General features: G+C 37.0%; 1 protein-coding gene across 1 annotated transcript in view; it reads left to right on the top strand.

The window, feature by feature from the left end:
* The window catches only part of SEC23IP (SEC23 interacting protein), a 48,183-nt gene extending 28,238 nt beyond the window's left edge, over positions 1-19,945 (top strand). The window contains exons 13-19 of the mRNA XM_034775687.1: positions 4,868-5,065; positions 5,724-5,879; positions 6,740-6,842; positions 7,886-8,071; positions 9,073-9,235; positions 13,539-13,639; positions 17,104-19,945. Of these exons, the coding sequence (XP_034631578.1) occupies positions 4,868-5,065; positions 5,724-5,879; positions 6,740-6,842; positions 7,886-8,071; positions 9,073-9,235; positions 13,539-13,620 (888 nt within the window). The 3' untranslated portion in view covers positions 13,621-13,639; positions 17,104-19,945. The remainder of the gene's footprint in view (positions 1-4,867; positions 5,066-5,723; positions 5,880-6,739; positions 6,843-7,885; positions 8,072-9,072; positions 9,236-13,538; positions 13,640-17,103) is intronic.
* The last annotated feature ends 1,305 nt before the right edge of the window (positions 19,946-21,250 follow it).

The following is a 21,250-nucleotide window of genomic DNA, read 5'->3' as shown; positions in this document are numbered from 1 at the left end:
TTTATTAAATATTTTTGGGTGTTTTTCTACATTTTCAAATATATTGATTTCAATTACAGCACAGAATACAAAGTGTACAGGGCTCACTTTGTATTACTATTTTTTATTACAGATATTTGCACTATAAAAATGACAAAAGAAATAGTATTTTTCAGTTCACTTCATATAAGTACTGTAGTGCAATCTCTTTATCATGAAAGTGCAATTTACAAATATAGATTTTTCTTTGTTACATAACTGCACTCAAAAACAAAACAATGTAAAACTTTAGAGCCTACAAGTCCACTCAGTCCTACTTCTTGTTCAGCCAATTGCTTAGACAAACAAGTTTGTTTACATTTATGGGTGATAATGTTACCTGTTTGTTATTTACAATGTCACCTGAAAGAAAGAACAACTGTTCTTATGGCACTTTTGTAGCCAGCATTGCAAGGTACTTACATGCCAGAAATGCTAAACATTCATATGCCCTTTCATACTTCGGCCACCATTCCAGAACATGTTTCCATGCTGCTGATGCTAGTTTAAAAAAAAAAAAAATGTGTTAATTAAATTTGTGACAGAACTGTTTAGGGGAGAAGTGTACGTCTCCTGCGCTGTTTTACCTGCATTCTGCTACATATTTCATGTTATAGCAGTCTTAAATGATGACCCAGCACATGTTGTTCATTCTAAGAACACTTTCACTAAAGATTTGACAAAATGCAAAGAAGGTACCAATGTGAGATTTCTAAAGATAGCTAGAGCACTCAACCCAAGGTTTCTGAAGAATCTGAAGTGCCGTCCAAAATCTGAGAGGGACGAGGTGTGGAGCATGCTTTCAAAAGTCTTAAAAGAGCAACATTCTAATGCGGAAACTACAGAACCCCAACCACCAAAAAAGGAAATCAGCCTTCTGCTGGTGACATCTGACTCAGATGATGAAAATGAACATGCGCTGGTATGCACTGCTATGGATCGTTATCAAGCAAAACCCATCATCAGCATGGACACGTCCTCTGGAATGGTGGTTATGAATCTTTAGCACAGTGGTCCCCAACCTTTTTCGTCCAGTGGGCGCCAGACAACGAGCCACAGAGGACCGTGGCGGCGGACGAGCATCCGCCGAGATGCCGCCGACAAGCAGCAATGTCAATAGGTGTCGCCGCCGAAATGCCTCTGACAAGCAGCGTCATCCAGAGGCGTTGCTGCTGAAAATTGGCGGCATTTCAGCGACAACGCCTCTGGATGATGCTGCTTCTCAGCGGCATTTCGGCGGATGCTCGTCCGCCAGTCAGTACGCGGGCGCACTTAGATGCTCCAGTGGGCGCCATGGCACCCGCGGGCACCACATTGAGGACCCCTGCTTTACCACATCTGGCACATAAATATCTTTCAATGCCGGCTACAGTGCCATGCAAACGCTTGTTCTTATTTTCAGGTGACGTAAACAAGACATGGGCAGCATTATCTCCTGCAAATGTAAACAAACTTGGCTGAACAAGAAGTAGGACTGAGTGGATTTGTAGGTTCCAAAGTTTTACATTGTTTTATTTTTGAATGCAGTTACTTTTTGTACATAATTCTACATTTGTAAGTTCAAATTCCATGATAAAGAGATTGCACTGCAGTACCTGTATTAGGTGAATTGAAAAATACTATTTATTTTGTTTTGTGCAAATACTTGTAATAAAAAATAAATATAAAGTGAGCACTGTGCACGTTGTATTCTGTGTTGTAATTGAAATTAATATATTTGAAAATGTAGAAAACATCCAAAAACATTTAAATAAATGGTATTCTATTATTGTTTAACACTATAATTAATTGTGATTAATTTTTTTAATTGCTTGACAATCGTATATTTTATACTGTCAGAAAGGTATATGAAATATGTTAGTCATCACAGGTAAAATATTCAGACGTGCCTAAGTCATTTAGATACTTCAGAAAATCTTGCCCCACATGTTTTGGATTTTTTTACACTGAATTGATGCATTGATCGATGCATATCAATCTTTTTAGTCAGCAAGAGGATAGGTGACCAGCAGGTGAAGGCTGTTCATCTGGTACGGGATTTACTGGCTAGGATAAAAGGAGCTATTTTTAATATGGTGATATGATTTGGCCTTTAGTATTACTGACTTTTGTACATGTGCCTGGCTGTTGTATAGTAATTCAGTGCTCTAAAGGTTGCCAAACCTTTGGCTATAAACATTAAACAAGAGTAATGTGCTCTTCCCAAGAATTAAACTGACAGAGAGCAAGATGATTTGAGATGATCATAGATGCTGTGGGGTGGGCATGGGGAGAGAAGTGGACTCAGATACCCCAGTCTTGTAAGCATATAGAGCATTGTAGACAATCAGCTCTTTGAATTGCACATGAGAATTTTTTTGAAATCTGCAATGTTATTTCAATTTCAACTTTTTCAAAATTTTGCTGAGCTAGTCAATCTGAAAAAGTTTAACCAACTGTAAAACTGTTCAAAAAACATCAACAAAAACATTTCAGGTTTTCCATCCGAAATTGAATTATTTATAAATGTTGTTAAACTCAAAATTTCTAACAGTTCTAGTAGTAACCAACTGACAATGGTTAAAAGGTACAAAGCCTGCCACCATCATCTGAAAATCCAGAATCTGTGAAGGCTCTAAGATCCTGAGATAGTGAACCATTCAGGCTGTGTGGTGTGCCCCTCAAATGAAGGAGTAGCTGTAGCCTCTGTCAACTCTTCAAAGTGTTTCCCTCTGTCCGCTATCATCACCTGTGTTGTGTGGTTTGATCCTAAGCCAGCTAGCTTTCATGCAGGATCCTAATTCATTCAGGAACTAGAAAACAAGGAGACTCAAAAAATAAGTTTGATAAGTAGAAATAAAAATTTCAACGGCATACTGCTGATATTACTGCTCAAAACATCTCAATCTCTCCTACTGTACGTGTGTGGCTGCTAAGCAGGAGGTTTGACAGGATAGAATCCTACAAGAAACTCCTTTTGGGAAGATAAGCCCTAAATGTTGGGAGAGACTTTAAATATTGCACCCTTCTATCAGAAATGAAACTGACTAACTTAATTTTTAAATACTGTTTTGCCTGTTTATATTCAGTAAATTAGACACAATTATAGTTCATTTGTCCAAGTAAAGATCTAATCTATAGATCAATGAGTTAAAAGCCTTTGGGGAAAAACAAGTTCTTGCTTTTTCCTTGTAGGTGGGGTCTGTCAGAATCTTTGATTTTTTTTTCCTTCCTTCCCTCCTCCCCCCACTAACTTCAATAACAATGAGCAAAAGAATAATGCAAGAAATCACTGCAGAATTTCCAGTAAATGCCAAATAATCTTTTTTTAATTATACCAGATTTATAGGTCTTATCTGTAGCATCTTGGGAATGTGATAATTTTTAACAAGGGAAAGAGTTAATGTGATCAAATTTTTTAAAAACTGATTTCTGTGTATTAGCAATAAAAATCTATTTTATTATATTTGTAGATCTCCACACTGCACACATGACATGTTTCTGTAGAGTTTATACCAGGATAATGTGGTTTGGCATTTTGAATATAAAGCAAAACTGAATTTTATAGAGAAAATCCTTTCCTAACTTGATTCTACAATGATAAAATGTAATAGTGTATGGAAAAAAGAGAGAGTGAAGCACAGTACAGGTAGCTGCAGTGCATAACTTCTTCATGGCATCTCTGCAGTATGCCTCATACCTAACTTGGAGGGTGAAAGGATATTTCACCTTTGTCAATTTTATCCTTGCTCAAATTGCCAAACTTGTTGCCAGTTGTGGTGGTGGATTTTGCTCTGTTGACTGGGAGCTGGACTGAACCACCAAATTAATGTAGGCCACAGAACAGCAGTCAGATAGTGTCTTGTGGTCATTCTTGGTCTAAGCTAGATTTGAATGTATGACTTAGAGGTGAAAGTTTCTCTCTCTACCCTAGTCCCTCCCCTGATTAATGCTTGTATCTTTTTTGCTTGTTTGCCATTCAATTTTTTTTATACTTGGTTCTAAATGTAACCTCATTTACTGATTGTGTTTTAATTGGTGCTTGTGAAAAATGTGTTTCTTTTCAATAGCAATGCCAAATGACTTCCTTCTTTAAATGGTTGATTTTTTTCAACTCTTGAGAACAGCTCTTGATCATCAGTGTGAAAATCCATTTATAGTACAATATTCTAGATTGCCACCAACAACTAATTCTAGGTAGCTCAGTATTAGTATCAGTTCTTACAGCACTTAATTCAGAATGAGGTGGTCTGCAGTTTAATCATTTTATAACTTAGACTCTCAGGTTTTCTATTACTCCTACTATAAGCTGGTATTGTCATAGTAATCGCTTTCTGTGCTTTTTGTAAATGAGAATGAACAAAACTGCCTCATTCAAATATTGAACGGATTTCATGCTATAAACAATACTTGTTTTGAAGATTGATGGATGGAGGAATGCTTTCATCTGTTTTCTGGCACTATTCTTAACAAAAACTTAAAATAAATGTTAACACGTTCAGTGACTTGGCAACCAGTTACCATCAACTAGAAGAATCAAAGAATGTGGTGTTTGCTTCATTGGGTAATATGGCGCATATTCTGAGTTTTCAAGCTGTGGTACTTTATTTGGCTACCTGCAAGTGTTCATGCTAGTTGTGCCCTAGAATCCTCTGTGCAGGTTCCCACAGTGCTCCATAAGGAAGGTTGGTAGAAAGAGGCAAAAAACAAACAAACAAGGGTGTGGTGGGGTGGGATGTGTGTGTGCTTCTGATGTCTGAAACAGACCAATTGTAAATGCATAAGGTACATCTGAAAGCCCAAGATAGGGACTGAGAAGAGTTGCCAAAGCAATAAACTTTTTCTGGTTTTGATAACTTTGTTTCAATAGGAAAAGAAAAAAGCATTAGCAGAAATAAAAGCAGTGCAAACTCAGGAAGCTGCACAGAAAGCAAAAGAAGCAGTTACTTCTGTGGCCACTTCAGAATCTGATAGCCTGCATGAGCGGTCGAAGAGAAAACTTCCTGTTGGTGCCTTCGTTTCTTCTGTGAACATTGACTATGAGTATTTTGAAGTTGGTACGGGCCAGGTAAGATTGTTAATTAAAACATCTTATTTGAGAATAGTGCTATATACTAAAACAAAACAAAAAAATTAAAAACATTCCATTTCATTCTAGTCATGCAAAAGAACTTGGGTATTTCTTGTTTTTCCTTATAAGTGCGGGAGGGCTTGTTAAAGTTAGCATTAGGCTTTGCTTTCAGTAATGTGGCCACCACAAATAATTTCACCCCTTCAGAGTGGCTAGGGCTGGCTTCATTCCCAAATCAAGGTCTCCTATGTTAAATCACAGCACCATGGAGAGCCATGGTGTTGAATGGTCATTTGGGTTTTCTTTGGATGCTTACACATTACCTTTGTTCTGCATCATTGTAGACCTGAAATTTGAATGATCTGTTCTTAATCTAAAGTTTTATTTAAAAAAAATACATTGAAATGTTTCCTGTTAGTTTGACTTATCCTCATGTACTTTCCTGTGTGTTTTTTAAGATGTCTTTGTAAGGCTTCTCCATGTAAGCCATATGGGCAGAATATCCCAGCAAATATCTGCCACCCTGTAGTGTAAACTAGCGGGTTATTGGGTGTTTGCTGAGTCAGTCACCATCTTCCCTTTTTAGTGAGGCTTAAAGTGAATTGCCTGACATTTGAGGTGGCATTTATTTTATTTGATTACTTTGTGCTGCTAGGTTTCTGTGGCTTACAGCGTGCTAGACTTCGAACCAGAGAATTTCTTTGCCCTGGGTTCTCCAATTGGTGTGTTCCTTTCTGTACGAGGAGTGGAGAAGATTGATGAGAACTATAGACTTCCTACCTGCAAAGGATTCTTCAATATTTATCATCCAGTGAGTGAGAAGTACCTGTGAGACTGGATTTCTAGTAATTTATATGAAAGGAAGGTGGGAAAATTGCATTTGAACTTCTTAACACACCAAAAGTAATTTTAAAACAGTCATCATCCCCTGAATGTTGCAATTACCCATGGTTATTTCTGAACCTCTACAGAAAATAAGTAGCTGGTTGCAAGTCATGTACTTAATCCCTAGCCTGATTACCTTGCCACCTGCCCTCTTCGCTTTCCAAAGCCAAAATAATAATCTTATTGAGAATCTGTTTTCTATCATCTGACTTTTAGCGTGCTCTTTGTCTTCCTCCACTTCTGATGTTCACATCAAGATTTGGAAACGCTTTGTTATTGTAAAATACAATAGATTTATCCTTCTCTTCATCCCCATCTTGTCATGTTACCAACCAGTATACCAGTTATATGAAATACTGAAAACTGGGGAAAATCTGAGTTTTATCTTGACTTTGTTGCTTTCAACATAGTTGAGTAGAGTATTGCAAGATTTTGTGGTGTTTTGAATGGTTACTGATATTTGCTAATTCTGTAGCAAGAGAGATCCTTTGTGCACTGGATGTATTATGTTAAAGAGCTGGGGCAAAATAATGCTCATCTCTGCTGTCATGTCCCTCTCCTAGAGTCTCTGAATCAAAAAGAAAGAAAACATTCATTGTGTTAATGAACCAGCAGTGATTTACAGTTTAACTAAACATTAGTACACTTGAGATAACTGAAAAAGACAGAATCTACAAATTATCTTCAGTAATTGTCAACAGGTTTCTTTAACTGAAATGTCACTAAAATTTTGGATTTTTAAACGTTAAATAATTTTAGTTATTCTGGCTTTCTCTTTATTTGCAGCTTGACCCAGTGGCTTATAGGGTAGAACCTATGATTATTCAAGACTTGGACATAAAACCAGTTCTCATTCCACACCACAAAGGCAGAAAAAGACTTCATCTCGGTAAAATATTTTTATATGTATATTTTACTGTATATGTATATTCTATGATTTTTCTAATGCATCAAATATTGTAGGTCAAGATTTTCAAAAGGGACTAATGATCTTTGGTGTCTTACTTCTTGTGGGCCCAACTTGAGATGCTTTAAAGGGGGCTGAATTTCAAAGGGCAGGTTCTCAGCACTTTCTGAAATCAGGCTGGTTTAAAGTGTCTCAAATTGAGCACCCACTGTCTCTGTTTAGTTTTGAAAATATTAGCCCTTTTGTTAATTAAGTCTGTCTAACAGTCATCAACTAGTAACTTCACTAATTGGAGGTGTATTTTTAATAGTTGCAGGTAACGGTCCTGTTCATATTAACTTCTTAAGATTCTGAGGATGAGTAGTAGTAGCCAAGTTAACTGGATCCCCAACTCTGTCCCCCAATGCCTGCAACTCTGCCACTCCCACATATAGTTAAAAAATTAGACCCACCCTGGGTGGACGTTGATCTTCATGCTACTGAGCTAGCCAGCCTTTCTGCTTGGCGTCACTGTGGAGTAGTCAAGAAAAGATACAGTGCTTATTGGGACAGTAGTAATATCCAATGGGATTGGATTCTTGACTCTTGTGTCTAACTCGTATGCCCTTGGTTAAACTGACACATTTCAGTATTGTAAGGAACTTTTCCCAAGTTAGGTTGTCAGGGACCTGGAGGGAGTTCTGACTTCCTGTGGAGCTCTAGGAAGAAATCATCTGGTTAGGATGAAGTGGTCATTTCCAACATACTTTTTCAGATTCTTAACATGTTATACTTTGTATTTGGTACTGTATTTCCTTGCCTTTTATTAAATTAAACTTTAACAGCATCTACTTCAAATATGGGTGGCAAAATTCTGCTTTCATAGTGAAGATGCTGTGTTCTATGTCATCTTTTAATCAAGAGGAATAAGAGGCCTGGGCGCATAGGCACCAATAATTGGTGCCTTTGGCTAGTACTTACTTAAAAAAAATTGTGTTCACTTAACATTTTCACTAATAATTCTTCTGATATTGTGATCTTTTTAGAGTTGAAAGATTCTCTCTCTCGTATGGGATCAGATCTAAAACAGGGTTTTATCAGCTCTTTGAAGAGCGCTTGGCAGACTCTTAATGAATTTGCACGTGCTCATACCTCTTCAACTCAGCTGCAAGCAGAACTGGAGAAGGTAGCTAATCAAATTAAAGAGGAAGAAGAAAAACAAGTGGTAGAAGGTAGGTTGACATTTCACGGATATTTTCTTAGTACGCTAATCTCAGATTTGTGGAAACATCAAAGCTCAAATGAACGTTAGAAATGTTAGATTTTTAGTTAATTACAATTTGATCTTGTCTAGAAAAAACATACTTTTTCAGATTCCTAATATGTTATACTTTGTATTTGGTACTATATTTCCTTGCCTCTTATTAAATTAAATTTTAACAGCATCTACTTCAAAGGAGTCTTTGATTAGTGTAATCTTACAATTGAGCTTGATGTCAAGAGCAAGTTTCTAAATGTCTTGCCTTCACTCTTCTGTAAGAAAAATGAGTAAACAAATATTTAACATCTGTGGGATTTCTGCTTTTTAATTAAACTCTACTGCCTAGAAGGCCAAGCTGAGTAATAAGACAAGAGTCAGAAAGAGTGGATGTAGAGAAACTGAAATGAACACTGTGTCTAAGTAATAGATATTGCCTTCTACAAATATTAATCTCTTGGAGGTTGGGGGCTTGATTCCTGCCTGCTATCACTTTTCTGACAGGTATTATTTACCATTGTATGCTTTTTTTATTTCTGGGTAGAATGAAGAAACACTTCCTTAGTCTCTCACAATCAATTAAGGATGGTCATTGCTGCTGCAGAAACAGATTGAAACAATTCATTTTTATGGTTATTAGCCACTCTGCTTTATGATAGAATGAAACCATATGAATGGATAGTGAGACGTAGTTCTTAATTACCTATCTAATGTCTTGCAGAGACTCTGCTTCAAGGTTGCATTATTATTTAAATTTATAATAAAAAGAAACTGAGACCCCCATTTGTAATAATAAGCCACACAGAAAACAGCAACGGACTTATTTGTGTTTTATTCCACAGTTGAGTTGAGGCTACTACTGTCTTCCCAGAAACTAATATAGAAAATCGTGACATCCGTTTATAGTCCTAGAATCAAGCAGTAATAAAGGGTTGAGCTTGTGACTGACTTCAATGTTAAAACTATCAATTCTAGCTGAAAAGACTGCCGAAAGTCCAGATCTTTCGAAGGAAGAGGATTTCTTAGTAAAGGTCGGGATGCTAAACGGAGGACGTCGTATTGACTATGTTCTACAGGAAAAACCAATAGAAAGTTTCAATGAATACCTTTTTGCTCTACAGAGTCACTTGTGTTATTGGTAAGAATTATATATTCTTTTCTGTAATTCCATAAATTTTGCTTTTCCAGTGTAGTTACATATATTTAATTCAATTTACTTAATTACCAGTTCTCTTCGTCTTATTTTGTATGGTTTATCTGTGACCAGCGTGACAATAACAAGAATGCTGCTGCTTGTTTCTAGCATTTTCTTTATGAAAATTCAGAAGATTACTCTGACAAATGTCATGCTATAGAGCTTAATTTTCCAGGCTTTTTTTTAATTTTATTTTATTTTTTATTTTTGATAGAAATAGCAGTGTTCTACACAGGATTTTTCCTCAGTATGATACTTCTACCAGGAGTGGTAGAAAGGGGGATATCTGTTGGAGTAGGTTAGAAACAATACAAGCTATGTTGGATTTTCACTAATGAGTACGCACCTTCAATTTTGGCATGGGTTTGCTGGTGCACAGTTGTGAAAGAAAGGTTGCCTTTGATACAGTACTACAAAGAGGAGGAATGGCCCAGTTGTTAAGAGTCTAACGTGGTACTCGGGAGGACCTGGGTTTGGTGAATCTAGACAGGCTTCTGAACTTGAGCAAGTCCCAAAGAACCATTTTCAAAACAAAACTCAAAGGGATTCTTACAAATTAGCTTAGGCTCTGAAGTCAGTTAAGTGCTTTTAAAAATTTTACCCTTAGTCTCTGCCTCAGTTCCTCATTTGTCAAATGGGGATAGTAGCATTTCCCTGCCTTATAGGGGGTGTTGTGAAGAGGAATAAAGATTATGCAGTGCTCAGATAATACAGTAAAATTGTAGAAGTGTAGGACTGGAAGGGACCTCAGTAGGTCATCTAGTCCAGTCCCCTACTGTCAAGGCAGGACTAAGTAATAACTAAACCATTCCTGACAGATGTTTTATCTAACCTGTTCTTAAAATCCTCCAATGATGAAGACTCCATAACCTCCCTAGGCAGTTTGTTCCAGTGTTTAACTACCCTGACGGAAGTTTTTCCTAATGTCCAACCTAAACCTCCCTTGCTGCAATTTAAGCTCATTGTTTCTTGTCCTATCCTGAGAGGTTAAGGAGAACAATTTTTCTCCTTCCTCCTTGTAACAACCTTTTATGTACTTAAACTGTTGTCCCCTCTGTCTTCTCTTCTCCAGATGAAACAAACCCAAATTTTTCAATCTTTCCTCGTAGGTCATATTTTCTATATCTTTAATTCTTTCTAGGGAGTCATTTCCCATTTTGTATGTGTGCAGATGATTGGTCCGTCCTAAGTGGAATTCTTTGCATGTGTCCTTATTGAATTTCATTCTATTTACTTCAGACCATTTCTCCAGTTTGTCCAGATCATTTTGAATTTTAAACCTATCCCCCAAAGCACTTGCAACCTCTCCCAGCTTGGTATCACCTGCAAACTTTGTAAGTGTACTCTCTGTGCTATTATCTAAATCATTTCTGAAGGTATTGAACAGACCCAGGACCAATCCCTGCAGAACCCCTGTCGGCTTCTTGTTTCTTTTGGCACTGGTGTTAGATCAGGCCTTCAAGAGAGCCATGTCTAAATGCTGCTTCTTGGCTAACCCACAACTTCTAGGTCCTATTTAATGAGCACCCTAGCAGAGGTGCGTCAACTTCTGTTTCAAGCCACAGACTCTTCTATCCTAGAGTATTAGCTGTGTTCAGCCACATGAAGTTCTGTACACATCGCTCAGAGACATTCTACTTAGGTTATCCAGCTGCTAGGTCATTTAGCTAGTCTCTCTGAAGACATTGCTACTTCAGTTGAATCTCATGGCATGAATTTAGCTTCAACCTTTTATAACAGCATCCTTAATCATCTGCTACCATGGGCCTCCACTCACCTCTGCTCCTGCACAAGCTGAGAATGGTTTTCATTGCTATTTAAATGGCCAACACTTCTTTTTCTGGACATCATGTTGTACCTGGATGAATAGTACTATTTCTAGTATGATTTATTTTTCAGGTGACATGCTTTGCACTGACTACACCTAGAGTTTCAGCTGATATTTTAGAATGTGTGTGAGATCCTTGGTATTCTGAAATCATCCAATTCTTTAGAAACCAATCTTTTTCTCTGGGGTTATCTTGGAATGTCACTCTCAAAAGTGTATGCACCTACCTAGGTAGCATTATCATTTTTTTTTTTTTTTTTTTTTTTTGAAATAAGAACTGCTATTTTTCTGCAACGAAACAAATTTACATTCTTATCTCTCACGTAATGCTTTGCCTTGACTTTCATCCTATTCTGAACTTGGTGCTCAAAAAAGATAAATGTAGCAAACATCATTTTCAAGGGTAGGCAAGGACACCATATTTGTTTTGACAGCTCCAGCTTTTCAAATGAAACCATTCCTGAAGAGATGATGAAAGAGCACAATAAGTAGCAAAACTTTATTGTACTTTGTGTGGGAATGAAATTGCAGGATATTAATACTCTGTCATCAGATTTTAACATAAAGAAAAAGAATTGCCACAAATGCATCTTCCTTCAAAGCTTTGATATGTGTTATGATTTTTACTGCTGACGTGCCCAATGGTTTCAAAGCTGGTTTTTAGGATATAAAAAGGGAAATTTCAATTCCATCATATAATTGGCCATGCAAAACACCATTAATTTATCTGGATTTCGAATGTAAAAAAATAGGTAAAAATACCAAAAACTAATTTCATGCATTTCAGATGGTACAGGATATAGAGTGACTTGCATGAGAAGCAATAACCTGTTGAAAGGAAAAAGCTGCCAATCTATGTTCACTCTTACGCATACTTAATTTCTCACTTTTGTGTATCTTAGATTTATGCATTTTATTACCACAGTACAAACAGTACATTTGAATAGACATGGGGTGTGGGATGACATTGACATGTATGTAAACCACATATGATAGCTAACATGACTTGTGTACAACATGAACAACAACTGATCCTCAAATATCCAAATGATTAGTTAACTGTATCTTTTTCTCTTGTTGCAAAGACCAGTTGGTATTTGGAAAAACAAAAGTAAACTAAAATTGTTCCTTCAAAACATTGGCCTTTTTTTTGCTGAGTGAAACTAGTACTGTGTGAAGAAAGAACAGGAGTACTTGTGGCACCTTAGAGACTTCGGATGCATCCGAAGAAGTGGGCTGTAGTCCACGAAAGCTTATGCTCTAATAAGTTTGTTAGTCTCTAAGGTGCCACAAGTACTCCTGTTCTTTTTGCGGATACAGACTAACACGGCTGCTACCCTGAAACCTGTCATAGTACTGTGTGGTTTTACTATAATTTTCATAATAGTAGAAGCACAAGTAGCTTACTGCACTAGTTATCAGGTGCCACTGAAATAGGGTGACCAGACAGCAAATGAAAAATTGGGATGGGGGTGGGGGTTAATAGGAGCCTATATAAGAAAAAGACCCAAAAAATCAGGACATCTGGTCACCCTACAGTGAAACGTCTTCTGATTGTTGGAAAGTAAAAACTCTATAGAAATAATGTAAATTATGTCTGGAAATAGGCAATGTTGTCCAGTGGTTAAACCACAGGACTTGAAGTAATATCTCATGGGGCTTTTTAATGTTGATAATGTTTACATGGTGGTAAATTGATAGTTGATTGTATAGGAGGTGTTCTTATCAAGGCTCCAATCCTGAAGTATGCCAGTCGTATCAACAGTTTGCTCTGGTGGTTCAGTTTCCCTAATCTAATCAATAATAAATTCCAGTGGTGAGTTCTTCTGCACAACCCCTCATTGTCTAGATTTTTTTTTCTTTGTTTAATAGTATTTGTGTAGTTTGTGTTCTCCACAAGGTGGCAGTCTGTAGTTATTTTTTTCTATCTAAAGATTTGTTACTCTAATAGACTAAACCATATTAAAGTACCTAATCAGCGCAGCATATAGCAGGTAATACACAAGAATTCATATTAAAAAGTTTTCTCAGGAAGACATCAGTGAAATGAGTCAAACGTTCAGGAGGAGGAAACCCTGGCATTGATCCCTTTGCCTGAAAGTTTGTTGCTTATTTTATCAGGGTATAATGTGGTTATTACTTGTATGTTGAATCTCTTTGTAAATATTTGAGCAATTGCATCATTTCTGTTGCATTTTTAACTGTGTATTGGCAATGTATAAACAGCATTCCTTAGAGGGCAACATCCTTTAATATAGATCATAATCATAATTACACCACTCTCTCTCACTCAGCTGCCTTCTGGCATGTTTGAAAAGATATGAGAGGGGCTTGTGCAATATTTGAACAACTCTTAGGACTTGCCTCAAGCAACAGAATGTTGGTTAAAAAAAACTAACAGACCCTTTTTATTCATAGGGAATCTGAAGACACAGCTTTGCTACTTCTCAAAGAAATATATAGGACTATGAATATCAGTCCGGAACAGCCTCAACACTGATGTGGAGATACCTGAATTTGTAAGTTTTGCCTTCATATAAACTGCATGCACTTAAATTCCAGCATAATTTGGTGAACATGATTTTGGAGACCATTTTCTTTTTTTTTTCCCATCCAAGCTTACAGTGTAAAAAAGGCAGTTACAAAGTGTGTAATGTTGTTGCAATGTGTGAATTGTGGTTCTGGCTATAATGATCCTCCATCCACTGATGAAAGTTGTGCATGTTTGTAGTATGGAGAGGATCGGGAGAATAGAATTACTTACCTTCTAAAGAGTTCTGCCCTGGCGAATACAAGCAATATAGCTTGAGAATTGCAGCATAATTTCCCCAAAAGACACTAGCTCATTTTAAAAGGAACCAAAATAATAAATTGCATATTGTGCATCTCAGAATAAAAATATCTTTAGTACATGACAGTTTGAAAGTAGTAAGTATCCCAAATGAGGGTCCTCACTCTGAGAGTTTCTTCCACTGAGCGCTAGGAGCCAGAGTCTGAATTCAAGGTGATAATGGAAATATCATTTTGGTTAGCATCCTGTTGTTTTTCCTGGCTTCTGTGTTAATTGTTAAAAGCAAAGCAACCAAGACGTAACAGAGCTGTAGAAATTAATGAAACAAATCGTTTCTTTCTCTTTGGCAGTGACTCGGGCTGTCTACGCTGGCACTTTTGTTGGTAAAGCTTTTTTTTGGTCAGGGTTGTGGGGGGGAAAAAAAACACTCCCCTTATTGGCATAAGTTTCACTGACAAAAGCACCAGTGTGGACAGCGCTATGTTGGTGGGTGATGCTCTCCTGCCAATATAGCTACTGCTGGTCGTTGAGAGTAGTATAATTATGCCAATGGGAGAACAGTCTCCCGTCAGCATAGAGCGGCTATACAGGAAACCTTACAGCGACACAGCTGTAGCAGTACATGATACCGTTGTCAGGCACTGACTATTATGGATATGGAGGTATTAAAATAGATAGAGAGAAATCATCTTTGCTCCCAGAAAACTTGCTGACATTCTGCATTAATGTTCTGGAAAGCTACCCCCTTTAGACAGCTGTTTTTGACGCTTTCATTGTTCTCAGAAGTGCATGAAAATCAAGAGAGGACAGTATCCTTCCTTATTAAAAGCACAGATGGGGGTCAAAATATTCAATCTGTGGGAGAGTATATGAACTTTTATAGGAGTATCCCAGATGCCTGTACTGCTGCTAGACAATCTTACTAGATTTTTTGTAACAGAATGTTCCTGCTGCTAGTGTACTAAATACCCCCATTGGCAATCAGCTAAACTGGCTAGTGTACCAGCCTAATGTCAGTCCTGCTCCACTGAAGTATGTCAGAGCTGATTGACTGCACTTTAAGTGTACCAAAGTAAAAAGGAAAAACACACTTGAAACTACTGCTTAGCAACACAACTGCTTGTATCAATTGTCAAGATGCCATCTACAGCATCTCATATCATCATAGTTGTAATGTTGCACTCTTGGCTTTTGTCTCTTATATTATGTCCTTATAGGTTAAAATCCTTACTCACTTGTTCTCGCTACAGAATGATTGTTTTTAAACCCTACATAATTTTGTTTGTTTAGTGGCAAATCATTCTACAACAAACTCATTCCTGGTTTCTTGTGTGCAGGCTGGAACACTCTTTCATTAAGATGCACGCACAGTATCACTCATGGGAAAGAGCATGGATGTACAGTATATCACAGTCTATTGCTGTTTGCTAATGAGCAAGTCAGGAGTGTCTGTACAGTTGCAGCAGCTTCAGGAGTTGCTCAAAGCTCTCCCATCCCTTGCTTGGCTAGCCAGCAAGCATATGAAACCACATTTCAAATAGTAATGTCCTGGATGGCAAAGCAGTCCAGGCCCTCTGGTACATTTGTTATTTTTATTTCAGAGACAAGAAATATCTCTCTGCTTGCACTATCTAAAAAGTCTTTGCAAAATCCTGCTCCTCTAGGAAAAGTAAGCATTTTTCCCAGGCCAGCATGACCAGTCATGTTCTACAGAATCTAAGCAGTTATTCTTCTCATAGTTGCAAAATAAAACCCTTAAAACAGGTACTGATGAGTGCAACTGGTGCTGTAACTGCTATGTTAGGGAAATGCGCTGAGGCAGCTGTGAGGAGCCTAAGGGGCTGAGATGGCCAGTATAGTTTTGAAAAGTCTCTGCTGAGTGACAGTGGATTTGGGAAACTGAATTGTGGTGTGTGTGGGGGGAAATTAGGGAAGATACTGCAAGAGATGGAGAGAGCAAAGAGTGATGAATTAAGTGGAATGATGCTCAGTGGGTAGAGGGATGAATGGGGGTGAATTAAATTTAGGATATTGGTGATTGAGGTAGGAGGTGATTATTAAGTGAATTATGAAATGATCAGTGCAATACAGCTGGTGTGAAGTGTTTGTGAGAGTAGAAAGAGAGCGTTTGGTATGAAGTGTCCGAGGAGGTGTGAGTGTATGAGTGTAGTTGTGTGTGCTGTTATTTGACAAGGCTGGGCCAGTGTTTTTTTTGTTTTTGTTTTTTTTTTCTTCTATCTGGGCTGGTGATAAAAAATATTAGCTATTATTGGGAGTGGTTGCCATAATAATCAGTGAGTAGCTCCCAAGATCCAGCAGTCAGCTGTGACCAAAGTCATCTAAACCATGGGAAAAAATCTTCCAGCCCTCTCATCTAACATGAGTATTCTGCTTTGTCTTCTTGAAGTTACTCTTTGATAAACAATATTGTAAAGTTCACAGGATTTTTTGTAGGATGTTTGCATGCTTAGAATAACAGAAGTGTAGCCGGTATGGCCTGGTTGAATAGAAATGTATGTTACATTAAGATTTAATCATTTTTACATAATATGTTACTCTGTATGCTTGGTGTTTGTTTGCACTTGCTTGTCATTTTTGTGTCCTCTAAATATTTGTAATCAGAGAGTTCTTGCAGGCAACTTTATGCCCTACTTGTATTTTTAGTTCTTTTGTAATGGGTCCTCCAAAGTGCACGATACTTAAGTTAATATAACTTTGTATTCAGCTGCCCCCGCAAATCCTATAAAATGAGTTAAAGGGTATGCTTACACATATGGGCACAGTAGCTAATCCAACTGTACAATGATCCCATGATCAGAAATCAAGATCCAGTATCAAAGGCTCATTTTTTTTGATAGGAATAAATTCAATCATCATTGTGGGGAATTAACATAAATCTCCCATTAGTGCAACATTGCAGTACTCCCATCACTCCAATTTGCAGTCATAACTCGCATCACCAGAATGAATCCTGATCATGGTGGTGGTGGTAGTGGTATTCTTTGGGGAGGACGAGGAAATAGACCTTAGGGTATTACATTTTTATAAAATGAGGAGAAGTGGGTATGGAGTTTTAATCTTTTTCTCTTTGAAAATGACCATTAATGTGTTTAGTTTTAACATAGTAGTACTAATGCAAGACGAGGTTCAGTCTCACCTTTCCTGTTTTTGTTTTTGTTTTTCTCTGCACAGCATATCTAATGTTCCAACAGGCTTGCTGACAACACATTTTGAGGAACCTCCAGTATTTTTTTAGTCACACATGACAAGAATCTGAATTACAACAGCATTTTTTTCTTCAGTCCAGAACTCTTTGATTTAGATAATGCCTTCTTGTTTCACTCAAGAGTGTTTCAAATTTTAAAATTATCAGCACCACAGTTTTGGAAGCATAATTAGAATGACACCATTTAACCTTCTTACTGAAATATAGTTGTACTGTTGCCAAATTTTGACCAATGAAGAAATAGTCGTGGCATGCAAATTATTATTTTTCTTCTCGAGCTACCTTGTCTGTTAGGTGTCAAACATGTATTTTCTATGAAGGCAGTATGTTCTTTATTAAAGAAAGGACTTGTTGAGACACAGCAATAATCTGCTCCTTTTAAAAAATGCGTTTCCACTTTTAAAAACAAAATGTGAATTTTAGTTATAAGCTGCTTTACATCAAGCCTTTTGTATTTGCTAAAACCAGCAGCCAGAATGACTTTCTTACTACTGTGAGTTCAGTGCTGAGATTTTATAAACGCTTTTTAGCCCTCTCACTTCTTAGCAATGGAGATAAAATGATCTTTTGTTATAGAAAACATAGAGATTTGTTACAGCTAGTTCAGCATTCACATCTCTTGGAATGTAACTGATGTAGAGAACAAAGAGGGATGAGTCAAACAATGTTTCATTTTGGTAATTAACTGTTCATGCGGCCTAGTGGCTGCTCTACCTGAGAACTAAAATCATGACATTGACCTCGGAAAATTAATTTCTCTCACCCAGGCATGTGAATGTAGAGCCTCTTTCAAGCTTATTGGAGCTAAATGTAACAGCCAAGGCCAAGATCAAAATCTGTGATCCATATTCTATTTTCATCTAGTGAAATCAGTGGAGTTGTATGGGGTGAGGTCTTCTGGATTAGTCTCTCTGAACGTTGGGCTTCTGTAGCTTTCTTCTGGCAGCATCTTTAATGCAATTACCTAACCTATAGTGCTGACAATATTTGCTTCTGTTACTGCAGTAAGGACATTTTGCTAATGTTTACATACTAAGTTCTTATGGAACACAGTGACTTTTTTGAGTATATGTAAAATACACATTTTTGTGTGTATATTTTGGTTAGTATAATTAAAAGATACTGTAATACCAATGAATCTTTACTGCAAGCTTTTGTTCTTATCTCAACCGTGAATGATTCCTTCTCTCACTTAATGAGAAGGACCTTGGATGCTTTTGGTGTCACTTCTCCCATTCTGAATATTCAGAATTACATTTAGTACAGTAGTTTCCCTTCAATTTTTTTTGTTAAGCTAGAATAAATTTTGCCGAGATATATCAGATGGACCAGTCTCTTGGCTGATGGCACAATGAGTGGAAAAGCTCAAACCCTTCAGTAAATCCTGTATTAAAGATAAGTCTCCCAACAGATTTCAGATCCCTATAATTGGTATTCAGATCATGTAGCCTATAGTACTGGATAAAATACCAAAGAATGAAAGACGTATCGGTTTTCAAGAATCTACAACAATGTTGAATGTGTACATTGTGTTGAAGTGAGTACATAAAGGCAAACCAAATAAATTTAATGAAAAAAATGTACGGAGGATGTTTGATATGACTTATCACTCTGAATCTAAGGGAAGATGCTGTTGGGAATTCAACTTACTTTTTGCTTGTATATTATTTGTTCATTACTGTGAAAGGAAATTACTGTTGAAAACAGATTAAGCAGGTAGTCACTTAAAATAGATGTTATTTTTGACCTTGGATATTTTAAATCCATTAACTATTTTTAATCCCAACTTTTGCAATTATTTCAGGGGGGAAAATTCTGACTGGGATCTTAGACTTATGTGGAATAGCCACCATTTGAACCACCTAAAATGTGAATTATATTCTGAAAAGTGACTGTTTTAAAAGTTGCACATTAATCATCTGGTATATATGCTTTCTTTTATATGTATTCAGTCATTTCTGCTTACTGCAGTGACAGAAGTTTCTGCTTTTAAATCCTGTTGGCTCGGCTGAAATAGCAAGCTGGATTCTGTTCCATCTTGTAACTTAGTAAACATTTCTGTTGGTGATGCACAACAGTACAAACTTTTGGAGGGAGTGGGATATAATTTGGCCAGCAGAAACTTTAATCATGTAGAAGAAGAGGGGGAAAACCCAGCTTGATTTTTCAAATCCAATTTTCAGAGTTATTCTCTAGAGGCAAAAATATCCTTTCTAAGTAAACCAAGGACAAAGATCTGGAAGTCAGAGACACAATAAACATGGAACCCCATAATGTCAGAGAAGAACAGCCATTTAAATCTAGGCAAGAACAGACCACTAGAAAATGCACTATGGGGAACAAAGGGCACTGGCAAGAGAGGGCGTTTTATTACCTTATAGCTGACTCCTGTAATATTTGTTTTTCCTTTAGAACTCTGGATTATTAGCTACATAGGCTGTAAGCTTTTTGGGATGTTTTTGTGGGGACTGTGTACGGTGCCTACCACAGTGGGGGCCTTGTTCCTGACTGGGACCTCGAGTTGTTGAAATAGAAAATCTCCTTCAGAATAGTAATAAACATATAACTACTTAAAAAGTTTATATAAATATTAAAGTGTTATCCTCAAGACAATATATTTGGTGCACCCTATATTATGGGCTTCGTCCTGCTCCCATTTACATCCAGGGCAAAACTCCATGGACTTAAATGGAGATAGGAATTGGGGTCCATGTACTTACTTTTCTTTAAATACAAATCCGTTTGCTTTTCCACTACTATTGTTCCAAAATATTTTACCCAATGGAATAAAATTCATCTTCACCTTGTCATATTTATTTTCTTTTCTTTCATGCAGCCTAGTGCAGTGCTACTATACCACCTCACTGCTTGTTTATATCTACATAGTCGGCTCACACACACATCTGCCACCTCACAATCCCTTCCTAATATTCTCTAGTTCAGCATATTACATTACTTGTCTTGTCAGCCTGAATTAGATTTCTCTACTCTCACTTCTTCAGATCCCATTATCAGCTTTGAACTGAACTACCCATCTAATAATTCAAAGGTTGTCATTGTAATCTGAAAGTATTAATTATTTAACCTATTTCAGTAATGTTCCCCTAATTCTGTATCTATTGTCTTCTGATAAAAGTACCACTTGCATCTGACAAAGGATAGAGAAATCACACACGCTTCTAAGTTGGCCATCACCAAAGTATCTGGGCACCATTACTTAAATTTAGAAATAATTTAGCACCAAGAAAGGGCACAAAAGCATGTAATATTGAAACTTTAATATTGGAATACTTGATAGTAATCCCTAAGCCTTTTAATTAATTAATTATTTTTACTGGTCTCTGTTTCCTAGTGTTTAGTTCATTAAGGCCCTTTCCTGTGGCTGTACTGTGTCTGAATTTTACTAAGTAAGGTATGATGTCAACCCTTCTAAATTATGGTTCCCCCTCCCCCCCCCCCAAACCTCTGGGCTTGTTACAACATTTGATGATGTCAAACAGAAAGTTGTAGAAAAAGGCTTTGTAACTAGTTGGGCTTTAATTTCTTGACACTCTCTGGGGTCACATGAAGCCTGTTGGTCTCTGTATAGTTTTCAGCTATCTCATCTGACCTGTGTGAACTTGCCTGTTGCAATTTTCCTTAGAAATAACTGTAGTGCTGGTAAGAGACTTGGATGTATGTGGTCTGGTTTTGGTGACTTACTGACTTTTGAGGCTTTTCTGATGTTACTAACATATCTTTTCACCTGGAAGCCAGAACTGTAAAGTTTCCTTTATTGTTTTTTTTTCCCTACTATGTGTCCATGTTTATTTTCTTAAAATTGGTCATGAATGCTGGATGTGTTAGCAAGAGGAGATTGAAAATAGAGGGTGGATTAAAGATCATCGAGGCACTTGTTTAAAAATACAAAAGGTGACATGGATTTTTACAAAAAGATAAGGGAGGAAAAATTGACTTTAATAATTTGAATTTAAGTATTGAGGATATGAGCCCTAATATTGAAGTGATGATACAGTTGTATAATTTCCAGTCTCCAAAGATGTTGAAAAATGGAGCAAAATTTACTAGTTTTACAGCATATATTTTTTTTAAATCCCCAATTTTTACTATGAA

The sequence above is a fragment of the Trachemys scripta genome, chromosome 7, assembly GCF_013100865.1.
Source record: "Trachemys scripta elegans isolate TJP31775 chromosome 7, CAS_Tse_1.0, whole genome shotgun sequence".
NCBI classification, from domain to species: domain Eukaryota; kingdom Metazoa; phylum Chordata; order Testudines; family Emydidae; genus Trachemys; species Trachemys scripta.
This window is presented reverse-complemented; position numbering and strand designations above follow the sequence as displayed.